Source organism: Micromys minutus (assembly GCF_963924665.1).
Source record: "Micromys minutus genome assembly, chromosome: 1".
Lineage (NCBI taxonomy): Eukaryota > Metazoa > Chordata > Mammalia > Rodentia > Muridae > Micromys > Micromys minutus.
The window spans coordinates 89,656,916-89,684,251 of NC_137969.1; the positions used below are offsets into that span (position 1 = coordinate 89,656,916).

Sequence of the window (27,336 nt, forward strand, 5' to 3'; positions counted from 1 at the left end):
CGACACACAGGAGAACACACATTGACTCCCTTTATTTCTCAAACAGTGCTTCACTGAGTGGTCTCTTGGCACACGTAGTCTCATCTGCCGCTAGTGAGATTGCTGACCAAAGCTTTGAGTCCTCACTTTTCGACCACAGACCTAAGCTAGCAAGGGCATTAGAGGCTACCGGGTACCTACAGCACAGGGTGAGCGGAAGGAGACACAGGTGCTGTGAGGGGAGCCCTTGTCAGAGTGTTTCTTGTAAAGGAGGGTTGAGGAACATCGGCTTCAGAAGAAGGGAGAGGAACTCCGGCTTTGTTGTGGGATAGCTGGCACATCAGTCTGACGGATTACCCAGTGGCACTCCCATCCCGTTAGAGGGGTAGTCAGCACTTCCTGTTGGAGGAACCGTTTCCTGGGTTGGGCAGGCAGGTGTGAGAGGAGGCAGGAGTCTGGTCATGAGCGATAAAATGATGTCTTTTTACTGACAGGGAAGAGATCCTTTTCTAAGGAGTGAGGTGGAACCCAAGACTTGGAAGTTGGGAGGTTTTCACGTTGGGATCAGAAGCCCAGTGTTTTGATGCTGGTTTTGTCACCTGTCAAGTTAAATCTGAACACCTGGGGGAGCTTTTCCCCCTGTCTATATGCTGCCATATTCATCTGTCTGTGTGTGTTCATCTGTCCACTCATCTATACTCCATCTACGCACTGATCTGCCCATCCACCACTCCTCCATCCACCCACCCATCCATCTGTCTACTCCCACCAACCTCCACCCTTCACCACCCATACCTTTACCAGCCACACATTCATCCACCCACCCACCCCCACCTACACACCCACTCACCCATCCACTCACCCATCCACCAACCCATCCACCCATCCACCTACCCACCCATCCACCCAGCCATCCACCAACCTACCCATCCACCTACCCACCCACTCACACCCACTCATCCACCCATACACCTACTCACCGATTCAGCCATCTACCCATTTATCTATCTACCCACCCATCCACCCACCCATCCATCAATCCATCCACCCATCCATCCACTCACCTATCCACCAACCTATCCATCCACCTACCCACCCACTCACACACCCACTCATCCACCCATACACCTACCTACCCATTCAGCCATCCACCCATTCATCCATCTACCCACCCATCCACCTACCTACCAACCAAACAACCCACCCAACCAACTAACCCACTCATCTACCCACCCACACATCCACCAACCTACCCATCTACCTACCCCTTCACCAACCAACCCATCCACCCCCTCACTACCTGTCCTGTCTATCAACACATGCACACACGACCATCCACATCCCTATCTATCATACCTATGGTCCACTCTAACAGCCACTCTACACACCCACCCACCCTAACACCACTGTCCACCACGTCATCTGTCCATCCACACACCCCTTTTCCATTCATGTGTACTCACCCCCACACTCTATCTAACCACCCAACTTATTCATTTACCTATCCATTTCCACTCACTCAGCCACATATCTAATCCATCCACTCACCCATGTACCTACCCATTTACCCACTACCACCCATCCATCTACCCATTAGTCCGTCCATCTATCCATCCATCCATCCATCCATCCATCCATCCATCCATCCACCCACCCATCCATTCTTTTCTTCCACTCAATTCTGCCATTTAGTATTTGTTTGAGCTGGATACCAGGCTAGATTCTGGTTTTACATTCATGTCTTATGAACAAGAAAGAATTTTAGCTTACTCAGGAAGGATACCAGGTGGAAAGCAGCCATGTTCCATTCTGAGAAGTGGGTCCGTGTTTCAGTGGCATGTGGCATGATGTCTGATTGCCCCCATTTGCTGTGGTGTGTTCTGCATCCCATCAGAAGGACACGGAGTTCTCCATCTGGCTGTTAAGAAGTCGTGCTTTTTGGAGTTTTGAATTTTTTCCTGTTTTAATTCTCATCTTCTATAAAGAACCGAAGGCCTGGAATCCAGAGAGCCAAGTGGGGTCAGCGTATGCTTCCAGTTCTCTCAGCCCATCTAACCAAGTACCACATCGTTCAGGCTTTTAAAATCACCATTGCTAAAGCCTTGTAAATTCATATTAAATCACAATGCGATGGCACCGTGTGCTTTCCAGAAGGGTTCTGCTGAGACATGGAAGCACCACAGATGCTTGTGGGGATGCGGAATGTCGGGCGCTTTCATGTACCCCTGTTGGTGTTGAGTGGTGGCAGTCCAGAAAACTCTTTGTGGTGCTAGACATGTAAGCGGCATGTCACCAGCTCATGTTTGCTCGGGCATTCGTTCATCCCTGGCAATGAAGTTATTTTTCATGCCCCAGACCTGTGCAGAGATGAGGACATCAGTTTTATTCGAACTTGCAAACATCGGAGATGCCCTTCAGCTAGTGTGTGATTAAGCAAACCGAGGTTATCCGGACCATGGGAACTGCAGGAGAGCATGGGTGTAAGCACTGCTTAGTTGAATCTGTATGGTTTATTTGAAATGACAGCATTCTGGAAATGGAGAACAGATTGATTGGTAGGAGATGGGGTGATGAAGGAAGCAGGAAGAGAGTGGGTGTGAATTCCAAGACTTCTGGGTGTTTGTGGGAGGCACACTGAAACTTCACATGTGGTAGAGTTATGTAGAACATAGGGACGAAGCAGAACATCAGTAAATTTGGTGGATGGTAGTTATGTGGTGTCTCAGTTGTGATAATATTCTGCCATTTTGCAAGAGGAGCTTTTGGGGGAACTGAATGAAACACAGCACAAAAGATGTTATTTCTTGTGAGCACACAAAGTACAACTATCTCATAATGAGTCCCAGTTAGAAAAAGAATGTTGTGTGCCTGGGAGTCTGCTCAGCAAGTAACATGGTTACCTTGTGTGCATAAGGATCTGAGTTTGATTCCCAGAACCCATGTAAAACAAACAAATGCACAAATAGCAAAAAAAAAAAAAAAAAAAAAAAAAAAAAAAACAGAATGTGGTGGGTAAAGGAGATGGGGAATTCCTCAGACTCACTGGCTGGTCAGCCTAGCCTGGTTAAGGGCAGTGAGAGGCCCTGTCTCAAATAAGCTGTGGGCCAGTGAGATGTCTTAGAGGACAAAGGTGCTTGCCTCCAAGTCTGATGACCTGAGTTCAATCCCTAGGATCTACATGATAGAAGGAGAGAACTGATTCTCACAAGTTACCTCTGATCTTCACACAAGTGTCCTGACATGAACACACACACACACACCAATAATAATAAATAATAGAAAATAATAAAAATATAAAAATAAACCAAGGCAGATAGTACCTAAGGAATGACACACTCAAGACTGACTTCTGGTTTCCAAACACACATGCGCACATATGCATATTTGCTCACACATATGTACACACAAAAAAGTGTATAAAGTTGTATTTGCTTAAAATGTAAAGTTTTAAATTAGAAACATCATAGCTCACTGTTGAGATTGATTTTTCTTTTTTCCACTTTCCTGAATTGGTAAGTAGGTGAATATCAGCCCAGGGCTGCAGAAGCCCAGACGTATTTGTGTGTATGTATTTGTGTGTGTGTGTGCACACACACATGCGTTTGTGTGTGTACATGTGTGTTTGTGTATATGCATGTGTGTGTGTGTGCATGTGTGTTTGTGTGTGAGTGTGTGTGTTTAATCCTGGGAGTGGTATAGCTTGGTTTTGGGGTGCTGTCATCCCTGGGATAGTGGTCTTGGGTTTTATTAGAAAGCAGGCTGAGCAAGCCAAGGGGAGTATGACAGTAAGAAGCCTCTCCGTGGCTTCTGCATCAATCCCGCCTCCAGGATTCTGCTGTGTGTTCCTGTCCTGACTTCCTTCAGTGATGAACAGTGAGATGGTAGTAGAAGCCAAATTGTTTTCTCCTCAAGTTGCTTTGATCATGGTGGTTCATCACAGCAACGGGTGTTAATAACCTGAGTCTGGGAGCTGGATGGACATCTCAGTGGTTAAGAACACTCACTGCTCTTGTACAGGACCTATGTTCGGTTTTCAGCACCCACAACCATCTGTAACTCCATTTCCAGAAGATCAACACTGGTTTCTCTTCGGGCACTAGGCACGTTCATGGTATACAGACATACCTGCAGGCTAACACTCATACTCATAAAATAAAAATAAATCCACCTTTTAAAGAAGCCCAAGACCAACATTGTGTGTGTGTGTGTGTGTGTGTGCAGGTGTGTGTATGTGTGTGTGTTTGTGTAAGAAAACATAGAAAAGAACTTCCTGGCCCATTTAGTGACAAGTTAGAAGCATAGTTTTGGGATAAAATGTGATGCATGTAATTTCTTTTTAATTATTTTTGAAAAGTAAAAACAGTTCTGTCTTGGCTCATGTGACAAACTCCATATTGATATACCTAGAGGTAGACAAATGCTTGAGCCATACAAAACACATCGGGCTGGGGATGGGTGGGGTGGGGTTGCTTAGGCCTCTGCATGTGGACCTGCCCCTCTGATGTTTTCACCCCTCTTTGTACCACCAATTCCAGAGCTCAGGCTGTGTGTAGAAGGGCCTGTGGGGATGGCAGTGGGACCTGCTCTGCCACGGTGTCAGGTCAGGGCTGCCCATGTTGTATCTGGATTTTAGTGATGTTTGGCACCATCGGGGATTCCAATGGCATTTTAAACTTTTGAATGTGAAAAGGAACGTTTTTGTGGCTCACAAACCAGTTCTGTGCAGGTAAAATGGTGTGTTAGTTCACTGTCCCACTTTTTGTCCTTAGGAGGGTGAAAGTAGTGTGCAGGCCAGGGAGTCGGGGTCAGCGGGAGAGCATTTCCCCTTCTGTCTCAGGACAGCACCCAGTGTTGTCCGCCTGCTCTAGGTGTGTGGGGTGCATTTACCTGCACACAAAGTGGCTCTTGTGACCACTGTCAAACCCATCATAGACTTCCTGGAACACTGGTGGTTCACACAGTGTGCTTAAGTATTTCTGAAGGTTCTTTCTGACCCAACTTAGAACAGCTGATACCTGTGGTGAGTTTCAAACGAAGCCCAGCAAACAGGCTCTTTCCCCCAGATCAAATAGCACTTACTGAAAGTGTGACCGTGTACGCATATGTGTGTATCTGTGTGTGCCCAATCCCCATAGCATATGCTGTAGGTCATGTCGAAAAGAACCTTTCCCCCACTCATTAAAAGCATGTGTTAAAATAGTCTTTGGCGACCTCGTTTCTGAAAATTGGACCCTGCCCAGAGGTGAGAGAGCTGGGGAAAGTTTGAAGCAAATTTATGTGGCTGTTTTCTGAGGTTAGCAGGATGGAAAAAAACTGTAAAAAATGAACTTCACATGTCTCTGGTTTTCTTGGAATGTAAAAGTGGCTGAGTTAGTCTCACATTGCAGATGTTCTTTTGAGCTGGAATGTAGGTCTGTGGACGAGGTGAGCATGCACAACAGTTTGCAGGCACAGCCAACTAGGACGGTGTGGGCAAGTCGCCACGCTCCAGGCCTGCCCTGCATCCCATCTCTCTGTCTCTGTCATTCTTTCTGTCTGTTTCTCTGGCCATACTGGAAACGGAACCTCAGGCTCCATGCCTGTCAGACAGTCCTGTGCTGCGAAGCCACGCTCTCAGTCCTATCTCTGTGTTTTGTTTTTAGACAAGGTCTCACTAAATTGTTCAGACAGGTCTTAAACTTGTGATCCTCCTGCCTCAGCATCCTGACTAGGGCAGGCTCCGGCCACTAGGCACAACTCTTTTTTTTTTTTTTTTTTTTTTTTTTTTTTTGCAGAAGGTTCTAAGCTCATTCATCAGACTCTTCAGTTTAGAAAAGTTTCTGAAAACCCATTCCAAAGGCACACTGGTAACATTGTATTTCTTAACAACAACTAACCGATCTTTTCTTTTTCTTTTTGGAGATGTGTCTTCTACAGCCCAGACTAGCTACAACCTCACTATATAAGTGAGGATAACCTCGAACTCCTTACCCTTTGCCTCTATAGACATTTTGTGAGGTCCTGCTGGGCAAGACTCTGTCAACTGGGCTTCAGTCAGAGCTCGGGCCTGAGAGGTATTCGAGGAGCCCTTAATCTGCCTGCATGTACTAAGTGTGGTCCACAAACAATTCTGTTATATTCATGATGTTCTTGGGAAATATTCTGTTGCTCCAGTTTTATTCACAAGGAGCTGGTGCCACAGAGAGCTTATGTAACTTGCTGAAGACCATGCAGATAGGTAATGGCCACTGCAAAGCCCTGGACAGGTAACTGTGCTGACATTCTGTTGTTGAATATTAAAACTTGGTACCTGGAGAGATGGCTCAGCAGTCAAGAGGACCAGGTTCGGTTCCCAGCACCCCATGGTAGCTCACAACCATCTGTAACTACTCCACTATCTCCTGTGGGCACGACACATACACAGTAGACATATGTGTGCACATACATGAAGGCAGAACACTCACACACAAAATAAAAAAAGGGGGGGAGCTTTATTGCTTTTTCTTTTCTTTCTTTTTGGTAGAGCAAGGATCACATGAAAGGGCCAGCATGTGTGAGGCAAACTCCCTCCTCCTGAGACACACACATCTCTTTACTGCAGCTCTTTGTATTGTGTGTTCATTATGCGTGTGTGCAGTCAGAGCACAACTGTGTAGATCTGGTTCTTCCACTTTCCCAAGGGGACAGAACTCACACCACCAGACTTGCAGAGTCAGTGACAAGGACTTTTACTCGCTGAGCCACTTGCTTATTGCAGTTTAAAAAGTATCTGTGTATGTGTTTATGTGTGTATGATGTGTGTGTATGTGTTTGTGTATATATGCATGATGTGTGTGTATGATGTATATGTGTTAGTGTATGATGTGTATGTTTATGTGTTATGATGTTGTGTATGTGTTTGTGTGTTTGATATGTGTGTATGCGTTTGTGTGTGAATGTGTGTGTTTGTGTGTATGATGTGTATGTATGATGTATGTGTTTGTGTATGATGTGTGTATGATATGCGTGTATGTGTTAGTGTGTGTATGTGTGTGTATTATATGTGTGTACATGTTTGTGTATATGATATGTATGTGTATGTGTTTGTGTGTGATGTGAGTATGTTTGTATGTGAATGATGTGTATTTGTGTGTGTATCATGTGTGTATTTGTGTGTGTATCATGTGTGTATGTGTTAGTGTGTGTATGTGTGTGTTTGTATGTGCATGATGTGTATATGTGTTTGTGCATGTATGATGTGCACGTGTCTATTCACATGAGTGCAAGCTCTACTGTACAGCTAGGAATTGTAGAAGTTAGAGAACAGTGTTCAGCGCTTGACCTCAGGGTCTGCATTATTTGGGGAAGGTCTCCTCACTGCTGCACACTTCAGGCTGTCTGGCCTTCCAGTTTCTAGGGGTCCTCCTGCCTCTGCCTCTCGTCTCTCCACAGGAGTGCTGAGGTTACAGAAGCATGCTGCCACTTTACGTAGGTGCTAGGGGTCTGAACTCAGTTCCTGCACAGAGTGGGTGCTTTGTTGTTGACCCGTCTCCCCAGACCCACTGTAGTTTTATAAATAAGAACTTAGCGGCTGGGCATAAGGAAGCGACATCATGACAGCAATTCACCCGGTTAATCAGTGGAATAATTAAGTTATTTTCTAGTTAAACAGAATAGCAGTCAGAATCTCTTAAACTGAGACTAGCATGTCAGTTAAAGATCTTGACATCACAAAAAGTGGAGAAGACACCATTTTTCTGGGACATAAATTTGGCTGTAAATGGTATGCTAAAAGCGTCCAGCCTCTCGGCTTCGTCTGAGTCCCACTGGAAGACTGAAAAATTGAGTTATGAAGTGAAATTTGAAAAAGACCCATAGTCCTCAAGTTAGCTTCTGATGATTTTCGTCTTGGGCTGAATTCACAGGCATCCACGGCAAACGTGCATCGGTTGGACCTTCCAAAAAGATGAAATTGGATACTTGGTTTCAAGTCTAAGACATCAGAATGCTTTGGTGTGGATAGCCCAGTGTCCCGCACCAAGGCTCCCAGAGTGTATATGATAGTTGGGTCCTTTTGGCTTATGAAGGACGCTGTCCGCAGAGTGTGGGAATGTGGTCTTCCCATCTGGTACTTTCTGTCCTCTGTTCAGAAGTCAGCTGGGCACCTCATCGTGGAAGTAGGCGAGGAAGCTCTGGCTGACCACAGGAAAGTATTTGCCCAAGGCTGTGGACCTGGCAGGGCAGTGGCAACTGGTCACACAGCATGCCCTCTCCAAACTGGTGCGTTCCGAGACAGACCTGTAAACTCACCTCTTGTCCTTCTTCTCTTTGGGCCACCCCTCTACAGCACAGACCCTGGATTGTCATGGTGTATGGAATGTGGGCCTGCTGGTGTGTGCTGGGGACTCCGGGAGTGGTCATGGTACTTCTCCACAGCACCATCGCCTTCTGCGTGGCTCAGTTCCGATCAGTGCTCCTGTCTTGGCTGTGTTCTCTCCTTCTACTCTCCACCCTAAGGCTGCAAAGTGTGGAGGAAGTTAAGGTAAGTAGTGTCTTCCTCCTGCCCGTGTCATCACATGTGGAAGGTGCCTTGGCTTCTGATCCGGAGCTGCCTGGTCCACACATACAAACCAACAGTACCCCCTCCACGATTCTCCACCTAGTGGCCTTCCAGGGTCATTGCAGGACCCAGCTGTGTTCAGAAGTCTTGGGTCTGTTGTCTTGGTCCTGTGAGGGTATCTGGGGTCATCTTTTCTTCCAGTTTGGATGTTAAGAAAGGATGGCAAATGTCATGAGACCCAAGGGCTAGAAACAGAGACACCCCCTTCTCTATATGCTTAAATATACATGTTGAGTGCCCTGTTCCTTAGGGACCACTTACCTTCCTTATGATACACAATGTTAATAATTGGTCCCAAGACAGTCATACAAGTACTTTATTCTAAGTTGATGGAATAGGGTTATTAACTATCTTTCCCATATAGCTAATCGCAGAAGCATTTTGTATTGAAGGTGAGAAAAGTATGTTTTTGTTTTGTTTTGTTTTTCTGTCTTTTGTCTTAAGGTCACAGAGCAAACCTTGATATTTGCCGTGGAATGGCATCCTGACAGACACGATTGTTTGTCACTTGTGTGTTTGATGGAGGTGGACACCGGGCACACAATGGTCTGTGTGGCTGTTGAGTCGTTAGTTAAGTGTACAGCCTGCCAAGTCCCTTGTGGACCAAATAAAGACTCTTTCCTTGGTTTCTTGTATGTAAAGTGTGAGGTTTGGTGCTGAGGGCTGGACCCAGGGTCCCCAACATGCAAGACACACGCTCTTCCACCTGCCACGCTGCAGCTACACTGTCTGCTGCGGTGGCCACTGGGATTTACAGGACAGTCCTTGGTTCCCAACTCTCATAATGGCAGCTTCTCTTCTAGGGAAAGCCATCTAGCCCTGGTTACCCAGCCAGCTCCTGGGTCTTGCCGCTAACTCACAGGCGGTTCCCTCTTGTCGCCTTTGCAGAGAAGGTGGTACAGGACTGAGAGCGAGTATTACCTGCTGCAGTTCACGCTCACTGTCCGCTGTCTGTACTACACCAGCTTCAGCCTGGAACTGTGCTGGCAGCCTCCGTCTGCCCCACGTGCCTCCCGTTCCTTCCCGTGGCTGCTGACCTATGTCTTCTATTACCCCGTCTTCCACAACGGGCCCATCCTTAACTTCCCGGAGTTCTTCCGACAGGTAGAGTCCTCTGGGGCCTGGGCTGCCATGGGTCCCTTCCTCTTAGACTGGGACCCCAAGTGGGGTTGCTTACTGAATATGGGGTTCACAAATGATTGGAAAACAGCAAAAAGGTTTTTGAATGTACGTCGAAAAATAATTCAGAGTCTAGCGGGTGATGGCTTGTGTTTCTGACAGCGGCTGCCTCTCTTGCATTATGTATAGTAGAAAATGGCTGAAGTGTTGTTAGGGCCATTTTAGAATATGACATCCTTTGATGCCAGAGCAGCCCACTCAGGTTTCTGGGTATCCTGAGTTATGAGTCACATGTTTTAAAGAAACAGCATGGCTTAATTATGGGAAACGAAGACTTCAATATCTTCCCGCATTGTTTTCCAGCATGTGAGTCCCGAGTCAGTAGCTTGTGTTAGAATGTCTGACTTTAAATTTTTTTTATGTATTTGTGTGTGCATGTGTATGTGCATGTGTTCGTGTATGCATGTGTAAATTTGTGTGCGTGTGTGAATGTGTGTGCGTGTGTGGTGTGCAGGCACTCGTATTTTACAGTATGTGTGTGGAACTCAGAAGACGTCTGTAGGAAATTGGTGTCTCCTATGACATTATAGGATCCTGACATTAAACTTAGTTTGTGAAGTCTGTGCGCAAGTAGCTCTACCCACTGAGCCACCTCTTGGGCTCGAATGTTTGATTTGAGAACCTGCTGTTTGATGTGATGACTAGAATTTCCTAAAAAACCATTAAATAACCTCTGAATATGATCGGGACAGAATTTTCAACAAAGTCCTAGAGATACTCTGGTAGGCCAGTGGAGTTTCCACTCCAACCCTGGGTGTGTGTATATGTAATAGGCACATAAATCAAACTTTTACTATTAAAAAATCATAAAAGACACTTTAAAACAATTGTTTGATGTACATGCAGTTTTACCATGTATTCAAGATTAAAGCAAATTTGCATAATAGTGAGGTGGATTATTTACTTTACACAAAGGATGAAGCCACATCTGAGCATTTGACAGGACACTGGGCACCTAGGCTCTTTCAGAGTTGATCAACATTTTGAATTTGTAACCATCAGCGCTGAGAAGGCTGCTTTGAGTCAGTCAGTAAGGAACCCTACTGTAGCCTAAGACTTGGGGTGTTGGCTGTGCTCCTCTGTGACATGTGTGTTTCCCCACTTATCTGATCTGAGCATGCACTGTTGTCTGATTAACCTAAAGGTGGGTGGTCTCTCTCGCATGGGTCGGAGGGGCCCTGATTCTCAGGGGACAGTGGCCACCTGGTCCCTAAGTGGCTACAAGCGAGTTTCAGGAGCAGTTCCACCGCAGGGAAGGCCCAGGGACAGGAAGCTGGATTCTGATATTTCACTTGAGTGGGTAGGAAGAGAGCATTGTCTGCTGCTCACAGATGGCTTGCTCTCTCCTAATCCACAGACTGCTCATGCGGTGGCCCCGACTTGGCTTCAGATGTGGCTTCAGATGGTTCTAGAGGCCAAGTAAGAAAGCAAACTGAGTTGAAGGATGTGCACGGGCAATGGTGTACTCTCAGTCTGCAGGGCCCTGATACCTTCTCTACCCAGCGTTCTTGTCTGGATGTCAGGTCAAGCCACGTTTGCTCTTGCACTCCCACTAATGAACTGAGACATATTTAGAGAATTTAGCTCACGTGTTAGTACTTAAGACAGTGATTCCCAAGGGATGTTGCCTCCCCCGAAGCACAGACATCTTGAAGAGACTATGTACAGGCACACATGAACATTCTTGTATACATAACACATGCATGTAACGCGTATATAACACACAAACACTTGACATATCCAGGTACACACAGATGTAACACAACACAAGGATGTACATGTGCACACATACAATGAATGCTTATACTCACCTGTTGTTGCAGTAACCTCTCCAACCCAAATAAGCCCATGCAAAGAAAACACAAATCAGTTAATATGAATAAAAGCTGTGCACCTAGTTTGGGCAGATCCACCCCTACACTGCTCTATTCCCCAGCTATGAGATCCCTTATAACTTTCAGTTTCTCCAGGCCACGTGCTCCATCTTCTTTCCTCCTTCTCCATCGATGCTCTCTCTCTCTCTCTCTCTCTCTCTCTCTCTCTCTCTCTCTCTCTCTCTCTCTCTCTCACTCTTCAGATGCACTTTCATTCCCCTATCCAATCACCAGCTCTTGCCTTTATTTTACAAGTTAAAATGGGGAGAAGGTTCTGATGAAGTCACATGACTAGGCAGCCCTTCTTGGGGAAGCAGAATTAGCATAAAAATACAAACAGCTCTAGGGCAATCCACAACATTACATAACACACGTGTATACAAATACAACACACATGCCAGCATGTATGTGGAGCACACGTGTGCAGGCATGCATAAAGCACATACACATATAAATGTAACACACTGTCTGCACTTATGCATAGCTCACAACATGCATGCACACATGTAACACATTGCCCGTATTTACCTATAGCTCACAACATTCATACACATGTAACAGAAATATGCACATACAGGTCTGTGAGCACAGGGTCATAGGTGTTGCTGTTTCTGGGACAATTTGAGAGATGCCTGGTGAAGAAAAAGGAAGGTTCTTAGAAACTGCTTATTTTATCTTAAAAATTCCAAAGTCACTCTAGTATCCAAAAGTCTGCAATCTAGAATTGCCAGGAAAGGCTTGTGCTTCCCACTTACGATGTCTTCCGGTGCCACTGGGGCCCCTGGCTGTAGTGGGCTTGCTGTACAGTTTTTCACACCCCCGTTGGTTCCCCAGGGTCACTCTTTGATTATGGAGTGATTTTAGGTTTGCACTTGAGGTTGTAACTTGAAGTTAGTGGTTGCACCTGCCCTCAAAGTGTGGTTCCTGGTCTATACCATCAGGGAGTTGAGCTGTGAATTCTCAGGCCCAGCCCCAGGTCCCAGGCCTATGCCTGGCCAGGCCTTTGGGTTGGAGCTGAGCATTGTGGCCTGCCCGGTGTCTTGAGGGTGTCTTTTGCACTTGGGGGGAGGCTGAGAACCACTGTCCTGAGTCTGTCAGGGGAATGGGATAAAGGCAAGGCTGGCTCAGGATCGGTGGGCTAAGCCCTTCCTCATCTTGCCTCTTAGAATTTCCTTGACATTGTGAACTTGGCTCCTTCTCAATTTTCTAGCCAATAACGTTTGAGCTAAACCTTGGCCCCATCCCTCCCCCAGGATGGATAGTAATCCTTGGAGTCTCAGACTAAAGCCATTTAGAGAAAACAAACTCTTTCCCCAGCTGGGTCATGTGCACAGGGACCTGCCCAGTGGGACCTACACTTTGTTGGGACCCGAGTCATTTTTTTCTCTTTCTCTTCTCCTTTTTTTCCAACTACAGCCTTTCAGCTCAGACAGGAACAACAGGAATGTGTAGTCAGGTCCTAGGCCTGGTTCTTGGAAGAGGCTGTGGTTCACCCAAATCTTTAGCCAAGGACTGCTGGTCCACTGAGCATCAGTCTGGGGAGGATGGGTGGGCTCACCCTGTAGGGTCAGGGTCTCCTCGTGTCTTACTTCTTTTTTTTCTTACCTGTTCTAGTTGCTGAGATTAAGGACTTTAGAAAGGCAAATCAAAACCATCTTCCATGTCCTGCCCAAGTTTATTAAAGTCATCCCAGAAAAATAAAATGTCCAATAAGCCACAGGACAAAATAAATACTAAATAAAAAAGCCAGGCAGGGTCTGGAAGAGTTGTTCAGTGGGTAGAGCCTTGCTTTGCAAATGTGAGACCTGAGTTCAGATGCTGAGAGCCCACACAAAGACATGGTAATGCACACTCCGCAGAGTCCCTGGGAGCTCATGGGCCAGCTGGACTGGCGTACACAGAAAAGTGAACAAAAGACACCGTCTCTGGGTGAAAGGCCGGTGCTTGACACCTGAGATTGTCTTCTGACTTCTACCTGTGCTTTGTGGCAAGCGATTCCTGCACTCACAGGAACATACACACTCACTTCACACGCATTATACACTATAAATAATTATACATTATCTATAGAATAAAAAGGCACGCGATTCCTGTGTCTGCCTAGGATGCCGGTGGGTGCTCAAGTCCTCTGTAAGCGGGAGGAGGCTACAAAGGTAATCTAAGAGGAAAAGACCAGGAAGAAAGGCGGGGAGAAGAGCAATAATGGGAGAACTCTGGAGTCCTTGAGGGAGTGAGCACGAGGAGGCTTCACCACCAGGGGGCAGCAGCGTCCCACGTGGACATAAACTCAGCAGGGCCGAGCAGGATCAACGTGGGAAACTCCAAGTATTAAATTAGCACATAATTTACATACACAAACTAGGGAGGTGTGGAAGAGGTGTGCTCTTTAAAGCATGTGAAAGTTTCATTTATTGAACAAGCAACACATTTTATCTTCTAGCTCGCCTCCTTGTAGGCCATTTCTGACTTGTGGAGTGTCAGGTGCCCAGGCTTCTGTTACTTACTGAACTCCTGGGAAGCTCATATGCTGAGCTGCTGTGGGGTGGAGTCCAGCAGGGTCAGGAGTCTTCCTTGAGCGGGGGAGGGGGGCAGATGGAGTCTCAGGCTGAGCGGTGCATTTGGGACTTCCCTTACTAAGGTCTGTTTTCCCACCCATTGGAGACAACCTGTGTACAAATGGAACATTCAGTATGGAGGCAGTGTGAGCAAGGGCCCTGGAGCCCAGTTCTGGGTTCAAATCCCTGCTCTGTTTTGGTGAGCTGCCTTTGGTGAGTTAGCTTTTCTGTGGGTTTCGAGGGCTCACAGAGCCAGGATTGTTGTGAGGAAGGAGCACATGGCTCCAGCATGGATACCATTGTGCTCACCACACTGCTGTTGTGATTAGAACAAGTGGCAAGTTCAGGGGACATGGAGGCTAGTGCGGAGGGAGTCCCTGTATTCAGCTTGGTGGGCACCCCAGCAGAGGGGTCTGAGCAGTGGCCATCTTTGAAGAAGCCATTGTTGGAAGGGCCGTTGGAAGGGACCAGATAATCTCTGCTGGCAGGGGGCAGGGCAAGAGGTAGGTGGTACCTTAGAAGTTCCATTGAGAGTCAGGGGGGCTCCAGGTCAGTAGAGCATTCAAATGATGCTATTTGTCTTGTTATCTACAAACCCCAGGAGAGACTAGAGAGCAGATGGAAGCCAAGACAGATGTGTGGGAGGCTGGCTTGGAGGAGGATGGAGTAGAGACAGGTGTGTGGAAGGCAGGTGAGGAGGATGGAGTAGAGACAGGTGTGTGGAAGGCAGGTGAGGAAGACAGAGACAGGTGTGTGGAAGGCAGGTGAGGAGGATAAAGTAGAGACAGGTGTGTGGAAGGCAGGTGAGGAGGATGGAGTAGAGACAGGTGTGTGGAAGGCAGGTGAGGAAGACAGAGACAGGTGTGTGGAAGGCAGGTGAGGAGGATAAAGTAGAGACAGGTGTGTGGAAGGCAGGTGAGGAGGATGGAGTAGAGACAGGTGTGTGGAAGGCAGGTGAGGAGGATGGAGTAGAGACAGGTGTGTGGAAGGCAGGTGAGGAAGACAGAGACAGGTGTGTGGAAGGCAGGTGAGGAGGATAAAGTAGAGACAGGTGTGTGGAAGGCAGGTGAGGAGGATGGAGTAGAGACAGGTGTGTGGAAGGCAGGTGAGGAGGATGGAGTAGAGACAGGTGTGTGGAAGGCAGGTGAGGAGGATGGAGTAGAGACAGGTGTGTGGAAGGCAGGTGAGGAGGATGGAGTAGAGACAGGTGTGTGGAAGGCAGGTGAGGAAGACAGAGACAGGAGTGTGGAAGGCAGGTGAGGAAGACAGAGACAGGAGTGTGGAAGGCAGGTGAGGAAGACAGAGACAGGTGTGTGGAAGGCAGGTGAGGAGGATGGAGTAGAGACAGGTGTGTGGAAGGCAGGTGAGGAGGATGGAGTAGAGACAGGTGTGTGGAAGGCAGGTGAGGAGGATGGAGTAGAGACAGGTGTGTGGAAGGCAGGTGAGACAGACAGAGACAGGAGTGTTAGCACTGGTGCTGGAGCTTGGTTGCAAGATTGCTTACCTATCAATCACGAGGCTCTGGTTTAATCCTTATCCTCACACCAGACATAGTGGCTCAGGTCTAGAATCCTGTAACTTGGTGGGGTGGAGACATGATGATCAGAAATTTAAGATGAAGCACTGGAGAGCTAGTTCAGTGGGTAACATGCTTGCTGTGCAAACATGGGAACTTAGGTTTGAATCCCCACATATAAAAGCTAGGTGAGCCAGTGCACGTATGTGACTCTGGTGCATGGGGTGGGGATGGGGCTGGTGAATCTTGGTGCTCGATGGACCAGTGTGGTACTAATTGCATCTTTAGCATCTCAAGGTGCTGTGAGAGGCTCTGACTCAGTCAGTCAGTCGATCAATCAATCAATCAAGTAAAGAGTAATAAAGGAAGACAGTAGATATTGGACTGTGGTTTTCATGGGTATCCATATACACACAGAGAGACACACATGCACAATTTAGGACCAACCTTGGACACATAGTAAGATTTGGGATATTGCCTTGAAAAAAAGACAAAAAAAAAAAAAAAAAAGACACAATGTTGCCACTCTGACTTGGTGCAACAGGAGCTAAAGAAGATAGAGTGTCTGGTGGGCACAGAGGTCCAGAGTAGAGATTCTCAACCTATGGTCTGGGACCCTTTTGGAGAGTCAAGTAATTCTTTCATAGGGGTCACAAATCAGATACCCTGCATGTCAGATGTTTACATTACAATTAATAACAGTAGCAAAAATACGACTAAATAGTTCTGTGGTTGGGGTCACCATAACATGAGGAACCATGAGGAACTGTGCTAAAGGGTGGCAGCATTAGGGAGGTTGGGGACCACTGCTTTAGAGGCTCCAGCTGCCCAGACCTGGCTCATGGCAGGTGTACCAGCTGCCAGTTTGGTGTACTTTCTGGGAGAGAGTAGGAACATCACTGGCTCTCTGTGGGTGGCTGGGGGCCAGTGATGCTGGACCTGAGTAAGAAGAGGAAGACTTGGGCAACAGAGAAGCCACTCCAACTCTGAAGGATGGCTCGGTACCTGTGTCCCTGGGTCCTACAGACAGGAGTCCTCACCCAGGAAAGGCCTTTGCCGCTTTCAGGTGTACATATGGCTCCCTTGCAAAGGACAAGACCCTTTCATCTCTGACAACTGCCATCTTCAGTCTTCAGAGCATTACTGAGGGAGAAAGACGACATTCTCTTTTGTGCAATTTGCATGAAATAAGATTTTAAATCACAACGCATTTTAAAGTACACTTGGCAGATGAGCTAATGTGTGTTTTTCAATGGAGTCTGAGCCTGAAATCCCACTGTGACAGTTTCTGACGATCTTAAGGTTGACAGCCCCCTCAGTTGGAAATGCCTCAAATGGAATGCTCTCTATGCAGGTTGAGCGTTCTCTGAGGGTGAGCGTTAGCGCTGTACAGCAGTCTGTCCCTCCTGCTGCGAAGCAAGGGACAAATGGCTTGCAGTAAGAGACTCCACTACATTGAGGTATATGTGGACTGTCAGGATTACCAACCTTCCAGAAAAGCAAATGCTTGCTTGTGCATGTGCATGTGTTTGTGTGCACATGTGTGTGAATGTGTGCCTGTCATGTGTGTATGTGTGTGCACACATGTGAGTGTATATGTACATGTGTGTGAGTGTGTGCACACCATGTGGTACATGTATGTGTATGTGTGTATGGTGTGTGTGTATATGTGTGTGCTCATGCATGTACATATGTGTAGGAGCCAGCACTTTTTTTTTAGATGGGGTCTTTTGTCAGCAGCATACCGTGTAGGATAGGCTGACTAGCCCCATCTCTGATGCTCCTGTCTCTGCCTCCTCAGTTCTGGAATTACATGTGTGTATCACTATGCCTAGCTTGTTATGTAGATTTTGAGGATCATGCTTGGGTTCTATTTATTTGACTAGACTTTTACTCACTCAGCCATCTCCCCAGTCGAGAGTGAAAGCCTTCCCATTTCCTTCTTTAGATAAAAGTGAATCGGCAGAGGAGTTGGGTGATGACTCCTCTCCTGGGCATGTCTGTGGCTGTAGGAGATGCTCTGTCCTTCCTGGCAGAGGTGACAAAGACATACTCCTCAGAAAGAGTAGAGACAGTTTAGTTTGGCTCCTAGGAAGTAAGTATGTTGTCATCACGAAGCCAAGCAGCCACTGTGTGGACGGACCTAAGCTTTCTCTTTGTAGGTGTTTGTGTCACTTTGAACAGCCTGTGGCTTGGGGACACCTAGCAGAGCCTCCAAACTGGCTTTTTGCTGTGTGACAAGCTGGGAAGGTGAATTTCCTGCCATCACCCATATGATGTCTCTGCTCACCAGGTTGGGCCTGTACACTAGCAAGGTCCTGGCCCCTCAGATGCAGGCTGGGCTTTTGGGGACCTGGGCTGCAGGCTGTATGCACAGCACCTGTTAGAAGCTGGACAGATTCAGCTGTGTGTGAGAATTGCTATGTGCCAACATGCCTCTTGAGGCTGTTAGCACATTCATCTAGACAGCTTGCTTCAGTATACCAGTGTGCAGCGCTAAGCAAGGCCTGACTTCATCCACAGTGTCTTAGTTAGGGTTTTACTGCTGTGAACAGACACCATGACCAATGCAAGTCTTATAAGGACAGCATTTAATTAGGACTGGCTTATAGGTTCAGAGGTTCAGTCCATTATCACCAAGGCAGGAACAAGGCAACAACCAGGCAAGGTGCAGGAGGAGCTGAGAGTTTTACCTCTTCATCTGAAGGCCACTAGCAGAACACTGGCTTCCAGGCAGCTAAGATAAGGATATTAAAGCCCACACCCACAGTGACACACCTACTCCAACAAGGCCACACCTACTCCAACAAAGCCACACCTCCTAATAGTGCCACTCTCTGAGCCAAGCATATTCAAACCATTACATGGAGGTAACGTGATGTCAGTTACCTTAGTGGATTCTTACAGCCCTCACTGATTGCATAGTGAGATGACCCCAGCAGTGAAGTGACCCACAGTAAGGTGACCGCTATAGTGAGGTGTCCCCACAGTGCAGTACTCCACAGTAAGGTGACTTCTCAGTGAGGTAATGTCCATAATGAGGTAACCTTCCACAGTGAGGTGATTTCCCCCATAGTGAGGTGATTCTCCACAGGGAGGTGACCCCACAGTGAGGTGACCCCACAGCCAGGTAGTGTGGAACGGGTTCTCTGGGCATTACTCACTCAGGTTGAGCTCCCTAATGGGAAAGAAAGCCTGGAATCTGGCAAAATTCCAAAGGCTTCTGAACGGTTTCTGATCAGGGATGCTCAGCAGGGACGAAGTCTGAGAGAATATTCAAAACTCAAGATCTGAAGTGCTGGGACCCCTGGTGGTTTAGAGAAAGGATATTCAGGACAATAGAAACACCTACCTTACATTCAGTGTGGGATCTGCTCTAGTGCTACCTGTGGCCAGTGTTCTGAGGCTCCCTGAGGGGACAAAAGGTGAAGCCACACTGGGAATAGCTGCTAGCGATGGCTGCCACACCCAGGAGACAGAGCAGCCGTAAGCACAGCGCTGACGTTGTACACGTGTGAGTGCTGGACTTCGTGCTCACATCTTACTGTCACCACCGCACATTCACCTTATTTTGGGGAAACCAAGATCCAGAGAAGTTGAGAGGCTTCTCAGGATCACGTAACTGTGGTTGAGGCTAGACTGTGGCCTGTTGTGCTGAGACATTCTTCCTTTCCCTCTTCCTCCTCTTCTTCCTCCTCCTCTCTTCGCCCTCTCCTCCTCTTTATTCCTCTTCTCCTTCTCTCCTTCTCCTCCTCCTCCTCCTCCTTCTTGGAAAAAGGTAGACTGGCAGACATACTTAATTCTTCCAGACCCCTTACTCCATCTTTGGCGTCCTCCCGTTTCTACTGTTGCCCTGTCCTGAGTCAGGTGTTGGGTGGAAACCAGCAGGCTGATGAGGACCCAAAGGGAGGCGGTTTCAGGGGGCAGAGTGTCTCAAGTTCTGACCCAGCCTGGGCTGTCTCAGGTCAAGGCTGGGTAGCAGGCTGTAGAAATGGACATTGTCCTTGGTTCTTGGTACTATGTTGGTCCACCTGTTCTTGTTCTGGGGTCATTTTCTGTAACTTTCTTACCCAGGGAAATTGAGGGCCCCTAAGGCAAACAATGCCTGCCCAGTGCCCAATCAGTCGTAACAGCAATGGTGATTTGTACAGACCTTAACAGAAACATCACAGGAGAGATGTTCTGCAACAGCTTGGGACCAAGCACCACCTGACGCTGCCTTCTCTGTTGTCCCTTTTTTAGATGCAGCAGCCAGAGCTCAGCTCTCTGAGGCACAGCCTCTGCATTCTAACCGAGGGCCTGGGCCGCCTGCTCTGCTGGTGGTGGCTGGCTGAATTGATGGTACACTTCATGTACATGCACGCCCTCTACAGCAGAATCCCCCTCCTGGAGAGCGCCTCCTGCTGGGCCTTAGGTAATTACGGGAACTGCTAAGGTTTTACACGTGTGAGCTGCTGGGTTGATGCGGTCGATGAGGAGGGGCTGTGCCACGTGAACCCTGGGTGAGTGACCCCTACTTGGGATGGAATTAACAGAGTATGTCTGGACCTACCTCTTCACAGAGGCTGCATTACACTTAGTGGAAGAGCACAGAGCTGCTGGCCAGCTCAGGAGGTTGTTCTGTGAGCGGGTGCTCTGAGACCCACCAGCAGCAACATTCCTTTGCCTGTGAGCTTCGAGGTTGGGTAGGTCTGCACCCCATCTCTCTCAGACACAGGCTGCCTTTGGTGACGCTTACACCTCTGTGAACACCTTCATCTAAAAAATGAGCCTTAACCCCTGCAGAGCTATTTGGGGGTTCAGTGAAATGCCACACCTTTTGGATGGGACTCACAATATGTCCTGTAGAGTAAGTGGTGTATGTGTGTGCATGGGGGTGTGCACATGTCCTGTGGATAGAGTAGATGGTGTATGTGTGTGCATGGGGTGTACACATGTCCTGTGGATAGAGTAGATGGTGTATGTGTGTGCATGGGGTGTGCACATGTCCTGTGGATAGAGTAGAGGTGTATCTGTGTGCAATGGTGTGTTTACATGTCCTGAGGAGAGAGTAGATGGTGTATGTGTGTGCATGGGTGTGCACATGTCCTGAGGAGAGAGTAGACGGTGCATATGTGGCTGTGGGGTGGGTATACACGTCCTGTAGATATGGTAGGTGGTGTATGTGTGTGCATGGGGTGTGCACATGTGCTCGTGCACATGTATGTCTCTGTTGGTCTCCTTTGCTTGTTTGCATCTTTCTCTATCCTACCCGCAAGGTAGGATGGGACTCTTCCTCTCTCAGGACACAGTCTCCAGGTACAGGGTTTGTCTGGAGAAAACCATTCGTGGAAACCATTGTCCTTTATTCCTTTGCCCTAACAGCAGAGGCCACACGTACTGTAACTTGATCTTCTCCATCTTCCTACTTACCCTGCTCAGTTCCTTTGGGGATCTCTTGCTTGGCTGGTCTCTGTATGTGCACCACCCCTCCCCTCCCCTCCCCTCCCCGTACCCTCCCCTCCCCCCCTCCGTCACACTTGTAGCTGGAAGGGGAACGGCTGGCTTTTGTTCTTATGCAGAGGCAGACTCACACACTTATACCAAGTCAGTTTCCACCAGGGTAACATACTTTTTTGTGCCTCTGAACAGGGTTTGAGTTTCTACTGCTTGTATCTCATTGACGCTTGATTTCGGCTTCTGGTTTTGAAATGAGTGTGAACTATACTCCTTGCTTCTGCTGAAACACATGGGGCTGAATGCGTAGGAACCAAAACTTTTAAAGCTATGTGCCAAAAAATACATCTTCCCTCCCTTAAAATCTCCTGAAGTCATTCTGTTCAGACCTGTGCAGAGGCAAACAGTGCCCCCGGGGAGTGACTTTATTCACCATTCACGTAGGGTCAGGCTGTGTCACTCACATTCCTGCGGTTTACAGCAACTTGATGCCCTGTGACCATGGGGCCCATGTGCTAACTATGACAACGGTGACAACATTGCCTCGAAATGAATTGTCACTATTACAAAAAAAAATTTTTTTTTTTTGAGACAGGGTCTCCTTGAGTAACCTTGGTTGATTTGGAACTCTCTTCTGTAGAACAGCCTAGCCTTGAACAGCCATCCACCTGCTTCTGCCTACTGGGTTTAAAGGCATGCGTCATCACACCTAACAGATTGTGTCATTATTACTTGAGCAGTTTGGGACTTACAGTGAAGAATGTTTCCCAAGGTTTTGGTGAGTAGAACGTCTTAGGGCCCTCTGAGAGACACAGCACATCATACCTAGTAACCCTACCAGCGTCTTTACAGCCCCAAATCATTACTTTCTTTATGATGTCCCCGAGAGCATCAGGTACTTGGCCACTTTCACCTGGGAGGCTGTGGTGTTGGAGTTTCCAAACACAACCAAGACGGGCAATGCTGCCAGCTACTACCCCCTCTGCAGGAAGTCTAGAATGGCTGGTGTGCACGCCCACACGGAGAACCAGTTAGATTCCATGGAGTTCTCTTCGGCATGGTTTTAGTTTGACTGGCAGATGGATAGTATTCCATTGTGTAGATGTACTACCTTTTTTTATTCCCCATTCCTCTGCTGAAGAAAGTTTACACTGTTTCCATGACCTGGCTATTGTGGAGAGGGCCATGAGCTCTGCTGAGCATCTGTGGAGTGGGCTGTCAAGTCCCTTAGTCATACGCCTGGGGTGCTGTAGCTGGGACAAATGGTAGACTTAGTTTCCGTTTTTTTTTTTTTTTTGAGAACTCTGCACACTGATTTCCTGAGTGGCCTTCTCACTAATTTGCATTTCCCTCCCAAATGCAAAGCTTTAAGCATTCTCCTTAGTAAATCGCCCCCAGCCCTCCTCCCCCAACTTTAAATTTCAAGGTTATCTATCTGCTCAGAAAGCTGAGAATTCTCACACCCCTCTCTCTCTACTTTGAGTCTCACACCATGCCCTTGTCTCAAGCCTCCCTTTGCTCTGCTTGCTGATTTTGCAGCCAGAGGCCGCCGATGTTAGGCTGTCTTTTTATCCATGACCGGTGGGGAGAACAAGCTTCCAGGGCTTTGGGTGTGGCTCTGCCAGGTGGACTGAGCCGGGAGCTCTGGTTGTCTTCCCTACTTTATTCTAAACTGAGCCATCCCACCAAATGCCCAGGGATCCGTGGGAGCCTTGGAGAAACCCCATTAGCTCTGACTGCAGGGTATAAACTGGTCACTTACGCTCCGTGCGTTCAGATCCGATGGCCCTTTTCCTTCTTAGAGATAAGTTATATTGGAAGTCTTTCAAATGCATGTCTGTTTATGGAAACATCTGGAGTCAAAAAGGACTGTGAGGAATGCACTGACCGGGACTTGAGCATTCTGGGTAAAAGCCTGTTGTAGACAGGTGTGACAGCCAGGCAGCTTCCACTCCCCTTCCCTCCCTTTTTAAAAACTTTATTTATTTATGTATGTGAGTACACTGTCGCTGTCTTCAGACACACCAGAAGAGGGCATAGAATCCCCCATTACAGATGGCTGTGAGCTGTGGTTGCTGGGATTTGAACTCAGGACCTCCAGAAGAGCAGTCATTGCTCTTAACCACTGAGCCATCATCTCTCCAGCCCCTTTCCTTTGCTTCTCAAGCAGGGCCATACCTCACAAACCCGGTGCCATGTCCTTTGGTTTCTGGTGTGTGCTTGTCTGCCCTTCAGCCTCTCTCCTTGCCTCCGTGTTCCCACATGCTGGCACATCTTTAAGCACAGTAGGCGTGGCTTCACTTGGGTGCTTTCATTAGCTGTTCATTCAGGCTGGAACGCCCTTTCTTCTCTTTGACCTCTTGTCATTTCCATTGGGTTTAAATGTTACTTCCCTCTGGAAGCTTTCCTTGTGACCCAAACAGAAACAGCCTCACTCTGTCCCCGCACCCAAGGGCTTCACCGACCTGAAGTTTCCTTGTTTCTCTGGCCCCCACCACACAGATAAGCTCCAAAGGGAGGAACCTCATCAGGCTCCTTCGCCGCCGTGTCCCGAGCGCAGCCGACAGTGGTGAGCCGGTTGACTCGACACGTGTTGGTTAAGTGTGAGCAGTGCAGTTGAGCAATCACTCACCTCTGTTGTTACAAGCAGCTATTCCAGGGCTGGGGCTTGTCTGCTGATAGTGTCAGCACCAGGCTTTGAACTCGGATACCCAGAGCTCATAAAAAGCCCGATGTGGTTTCCTGAATCTTCATCCTGGCACTATGGGGAGAAATGTCTGCAGAGTGCTGAGGGCTAGCCAGTCACTCAAACAAAAGTTGTGATGAGTTCCAGGCTCAGCCAGACATACACACACACACACACACACACACACACACACCTACACACACACATACACACACACATACACACACACCCACACACACATACACACACACATACACACACACACACATACACACACACACATACACCATGTGTCCTCAAGTATGTTTGGGGTCTGAACATGTGACTTTTAGTTATAACCTTGTGTTTGCAAATTGTTAGCTTGGGAAAAACCACTGATCTCATAATTTCAGTGTGTTCATCTATAAACGATCGAGACATGGGTTTGATTCTCTGCACACACAAGTGGCTCACAACCATTTGCAACTCCAGTTCCAGGAGACCAGTGTCCTCTTCTGGCTTCCACGGGCACCAGGCCACACATGTGGTATACATACATGCACACAGCCAACCACCATACACATAAAAATAAAGATGAAAGACAGGCGGTGTCTCCAAAGACAGCCAAGTCTGCAGTCTCTGGATGGCACAGCTCTGTATGGAGACTGGCCACTCTGTCAGGACGTGGTCCACCAGAGCAGTGTTAGGCTCGTGATGGTGCAGGCTGGGGGGTGGCATCAGAGTGCCAATCCCTTGACAAGGGACTCCATTCAAGTAGCACAGCTGCATCTGGGAGGTGATGTAACATTTATCTCAATGCTTTCCTGGTAGAGAGAGGGAAAGGGAACTAAGGAGAGGGGGAGGAGGAGGTATAGAGAGAGGAAGAGGAAGAGAGAAGAGGAAGAAAGACAGGAAGAGACAGGCTTATCTGAATTAGTGGTTTGGGATGCACATACTAGAAATGGCCAGCAGGTGGCAGTAGAAGCTCGCTAGTTTTTAGATGAAAAACTAAAATAATCAAGATATAATTTTAGTAGCCTAATATCCTGCCTCTCCTTAGAAATTGACAAACCATATTGATGTGGTGGTGGTGGTGGTGGGTTGTGGTGGGTGTGTGTGTAAATGTATGTATATGAATGTTTATGTATGAGTCTACGAATGCATGTGTACATGCTTGTGTGTCTGTGTATGTGCATGTGTGAGTGTATGTGTGTTTGAGTGTGTATACATGTATATATGTGCATATGCATGTACATGTGTGTGTACACGTGTATGAACATATGAACATATGCACATGTGTGCGTGATGTTTCTGTGTCTCTGTATTTGTTGTTTCTATCCATTCTTATCGCAGCTTTTAAGATGTCCCCAAATGACCTCATGTTGTGACTTTAGAATCCTTTTCATAAAATTCCCCAGTAAAATTAAAAATTTTCTAGTATTTTTTCAAGTTTATATATTTCAAGCAGAATACTTTTTTTTAAAAAAAAAAGATTGATTTGTTTATTGTATGTGAGTACACTGTAGTTGTCTTCAGACACATCAGAAGAGGGTATCAGATCCCATTACAGATGGTTGTGAGCCACCATGTGGTTGCTGGGAATTGAACTCAGCACCTCTGGAAGAGCAGTCGGTGCTCTCCTAACCACTGAGGCCCAGAACACGTTTTTACATGGAGATTGCAGGCACGGCTGTTACTGGTTTCAGCAGTGATAGCTCCCTAGATGTTTTATTTCTAATAGGGGGCCCTGACATTTGTCCACAATACTTCATTAGTATCTCCAAAGGACATGCATGTTTTCTTTTGAACTCCAGACTCTTAGGAAGGCACCGAAAGGCGGACTGGAGCCATTCAGTGTGACAGAGCCTGAAATCCAGGGGAGCCGAGGAGGCGGCTTATGGCTTCTCTAAAGATGAAGAGCTAAAAGCCCATTTCTGAGGTTGTTATTGCACAGTGCCTCTGTATAGTGACTGCACGATAGATCCAGGCAGGGGAGACAGGAGGGGAGGTTGTGAGGAAGGAGATTTGGCAGCGTGTTTAGGGGTGGACAAGGGGAGGCAGTTCTCAGATAGCAGATGAAATAAAATAATACCTGGATTGTACTGGAGTCTCTGTCCAGGTCTCACCTGTACACTGGAGGGGCAGAGTGTACACGCCCGTCTCTCAGGGCGAGCGGTCCAGGGTTTGGTAGCTCAGGGCTGCGCTCTCTGTGTGTCCATCAAAGTCGGATGCCTTCAGAGACATTCACTCGCTTTCACTAATTCTGTAACATCTCGAGGAGAAGAGGGACGTTTGATGCTTGATAATTGTTTTGGAAAATGAGGACACAAATGTTTGGCAGCACAGGGCCCTTTTCCTCTTCCTCCCTTTAAAAAGGCTTGCTGGGATACGGCTGAAAAACATGAATTTTTAGAAGTTCTCTCCTTGGATTAGAATCCTGAGGTTATTTAAAATTAATGCAGTGTGAACATGAAGGTACTCTGGGGTTTACCCCTGGGGAGTTTGATTGTTCAGCTATGGCTATTCCGTGTGGCGAGAGGGTAATTTCATAGTACATGCTTGCAGATCAGAAGAGATGCCCTCCTGACGTGTCATTGGAAGGGGTTGTTGGGTTCCACCTGACTCCAGCTAGTCTCTGCTACCATCTCCCCTTCCACCAACCTTCAGGATGTCATGGCTTTTCTTTGATTGAGTCCTAGAGACCTGGATTTCAGATACTTTCTTAGACACATGAAATAGGCAACTCTTCCCTTTAAGCAGAATTGAAACGGATGTCTGCAATTGTTAGCTGTGCAGGGGAGATGACATTTCCTTTTGTGGAAGAATTCTTGCTTCCTTGAAGGTACACAACAGAATCCTTTAATCTTGCACATTTTCAGTTCTTTTGCACAGACTTTGCACATCACTTCTCTTGGGTAAAGTGACTCATCGGCTCCAGTTGAAAATTTCCTTTTCAGAGTCTCAGGACACTTGGCTGTGTGTGCAATTCCCTTCTTATCCCACATTATCTCCTGGAGCCTGGCATGGCTGGGTGTATGTCTTGTTATTTCGTGGGATCTTTTGTTTTAATTAAAATTAAAAAATCGACAGTTTCGTGCATGTGCCGAGTGAATTTTGGTTATTTTTTTCACTCCCTTTACTGCTCTCGTCCACACTCCCTTCTTTCCAACACGTTCCCACTGTGCTTTCATGCCCTGTGTGTCCCACTGAGTGTAGCTGGGGTTGCTTACATGAGTAAGGGTTGGGACTTGTTTACTGGAGCACACGTCAGTGACTACACACCCGGAGAAAAGGACCCCATGTCCCGGCAGCTGCAGATGGCCCCCCGGGAGGAGTGGGGTCTTTCAGCCCCTTCTGTGTTGGAGTGTTGATGGGTTCGGTCTTACGCAAGGAAGCTCTGCTTCCTTGTGAGCTCCTGAGCTCAGCAGCCATGTTATGTGCAGAAGAGATCCTTTGTAGCAACCCTCCCCGAGCTCTTAGTTTCTTTCTGCTCGCCCCCTCCCCACCGTGGTGTTCCCCAAACCTCAGCAGGAATGATACAGATGTCCCATTTA

At 47.5% G+C, this 27,336-nt stretch overlaps 1 protein-coding gene across 1 annotated transcript in view; it reads left to right on the forward strand.

Moving 5' to 3' along the window:
- Nucleotides 1-27,336, forward strand: part of HHAT (hedgehog acyltransferase) — a gene marked incomplete at both ends in the record, with an annotated part of 213,915 nt that overhangs the window by 24,210 nt on the left and 162,369 nt on the right. The window contains 3 exons of the mRNA XM_080921169.1: nt 8,285-8,479; nt 9,446-9,661; nt 19,924-20,095. Coding sequence (XP_080777295.1) covers nt 8,285-8,479; nt 9,446-9,661; nt 19,924-20,095 — 583 coding nt within the window. The remainder of the gene's footprint in view (nt 1-8,284; nt 8,480-9,445; nt 9,662-19,923; nt 20,096-27,336) is intronic.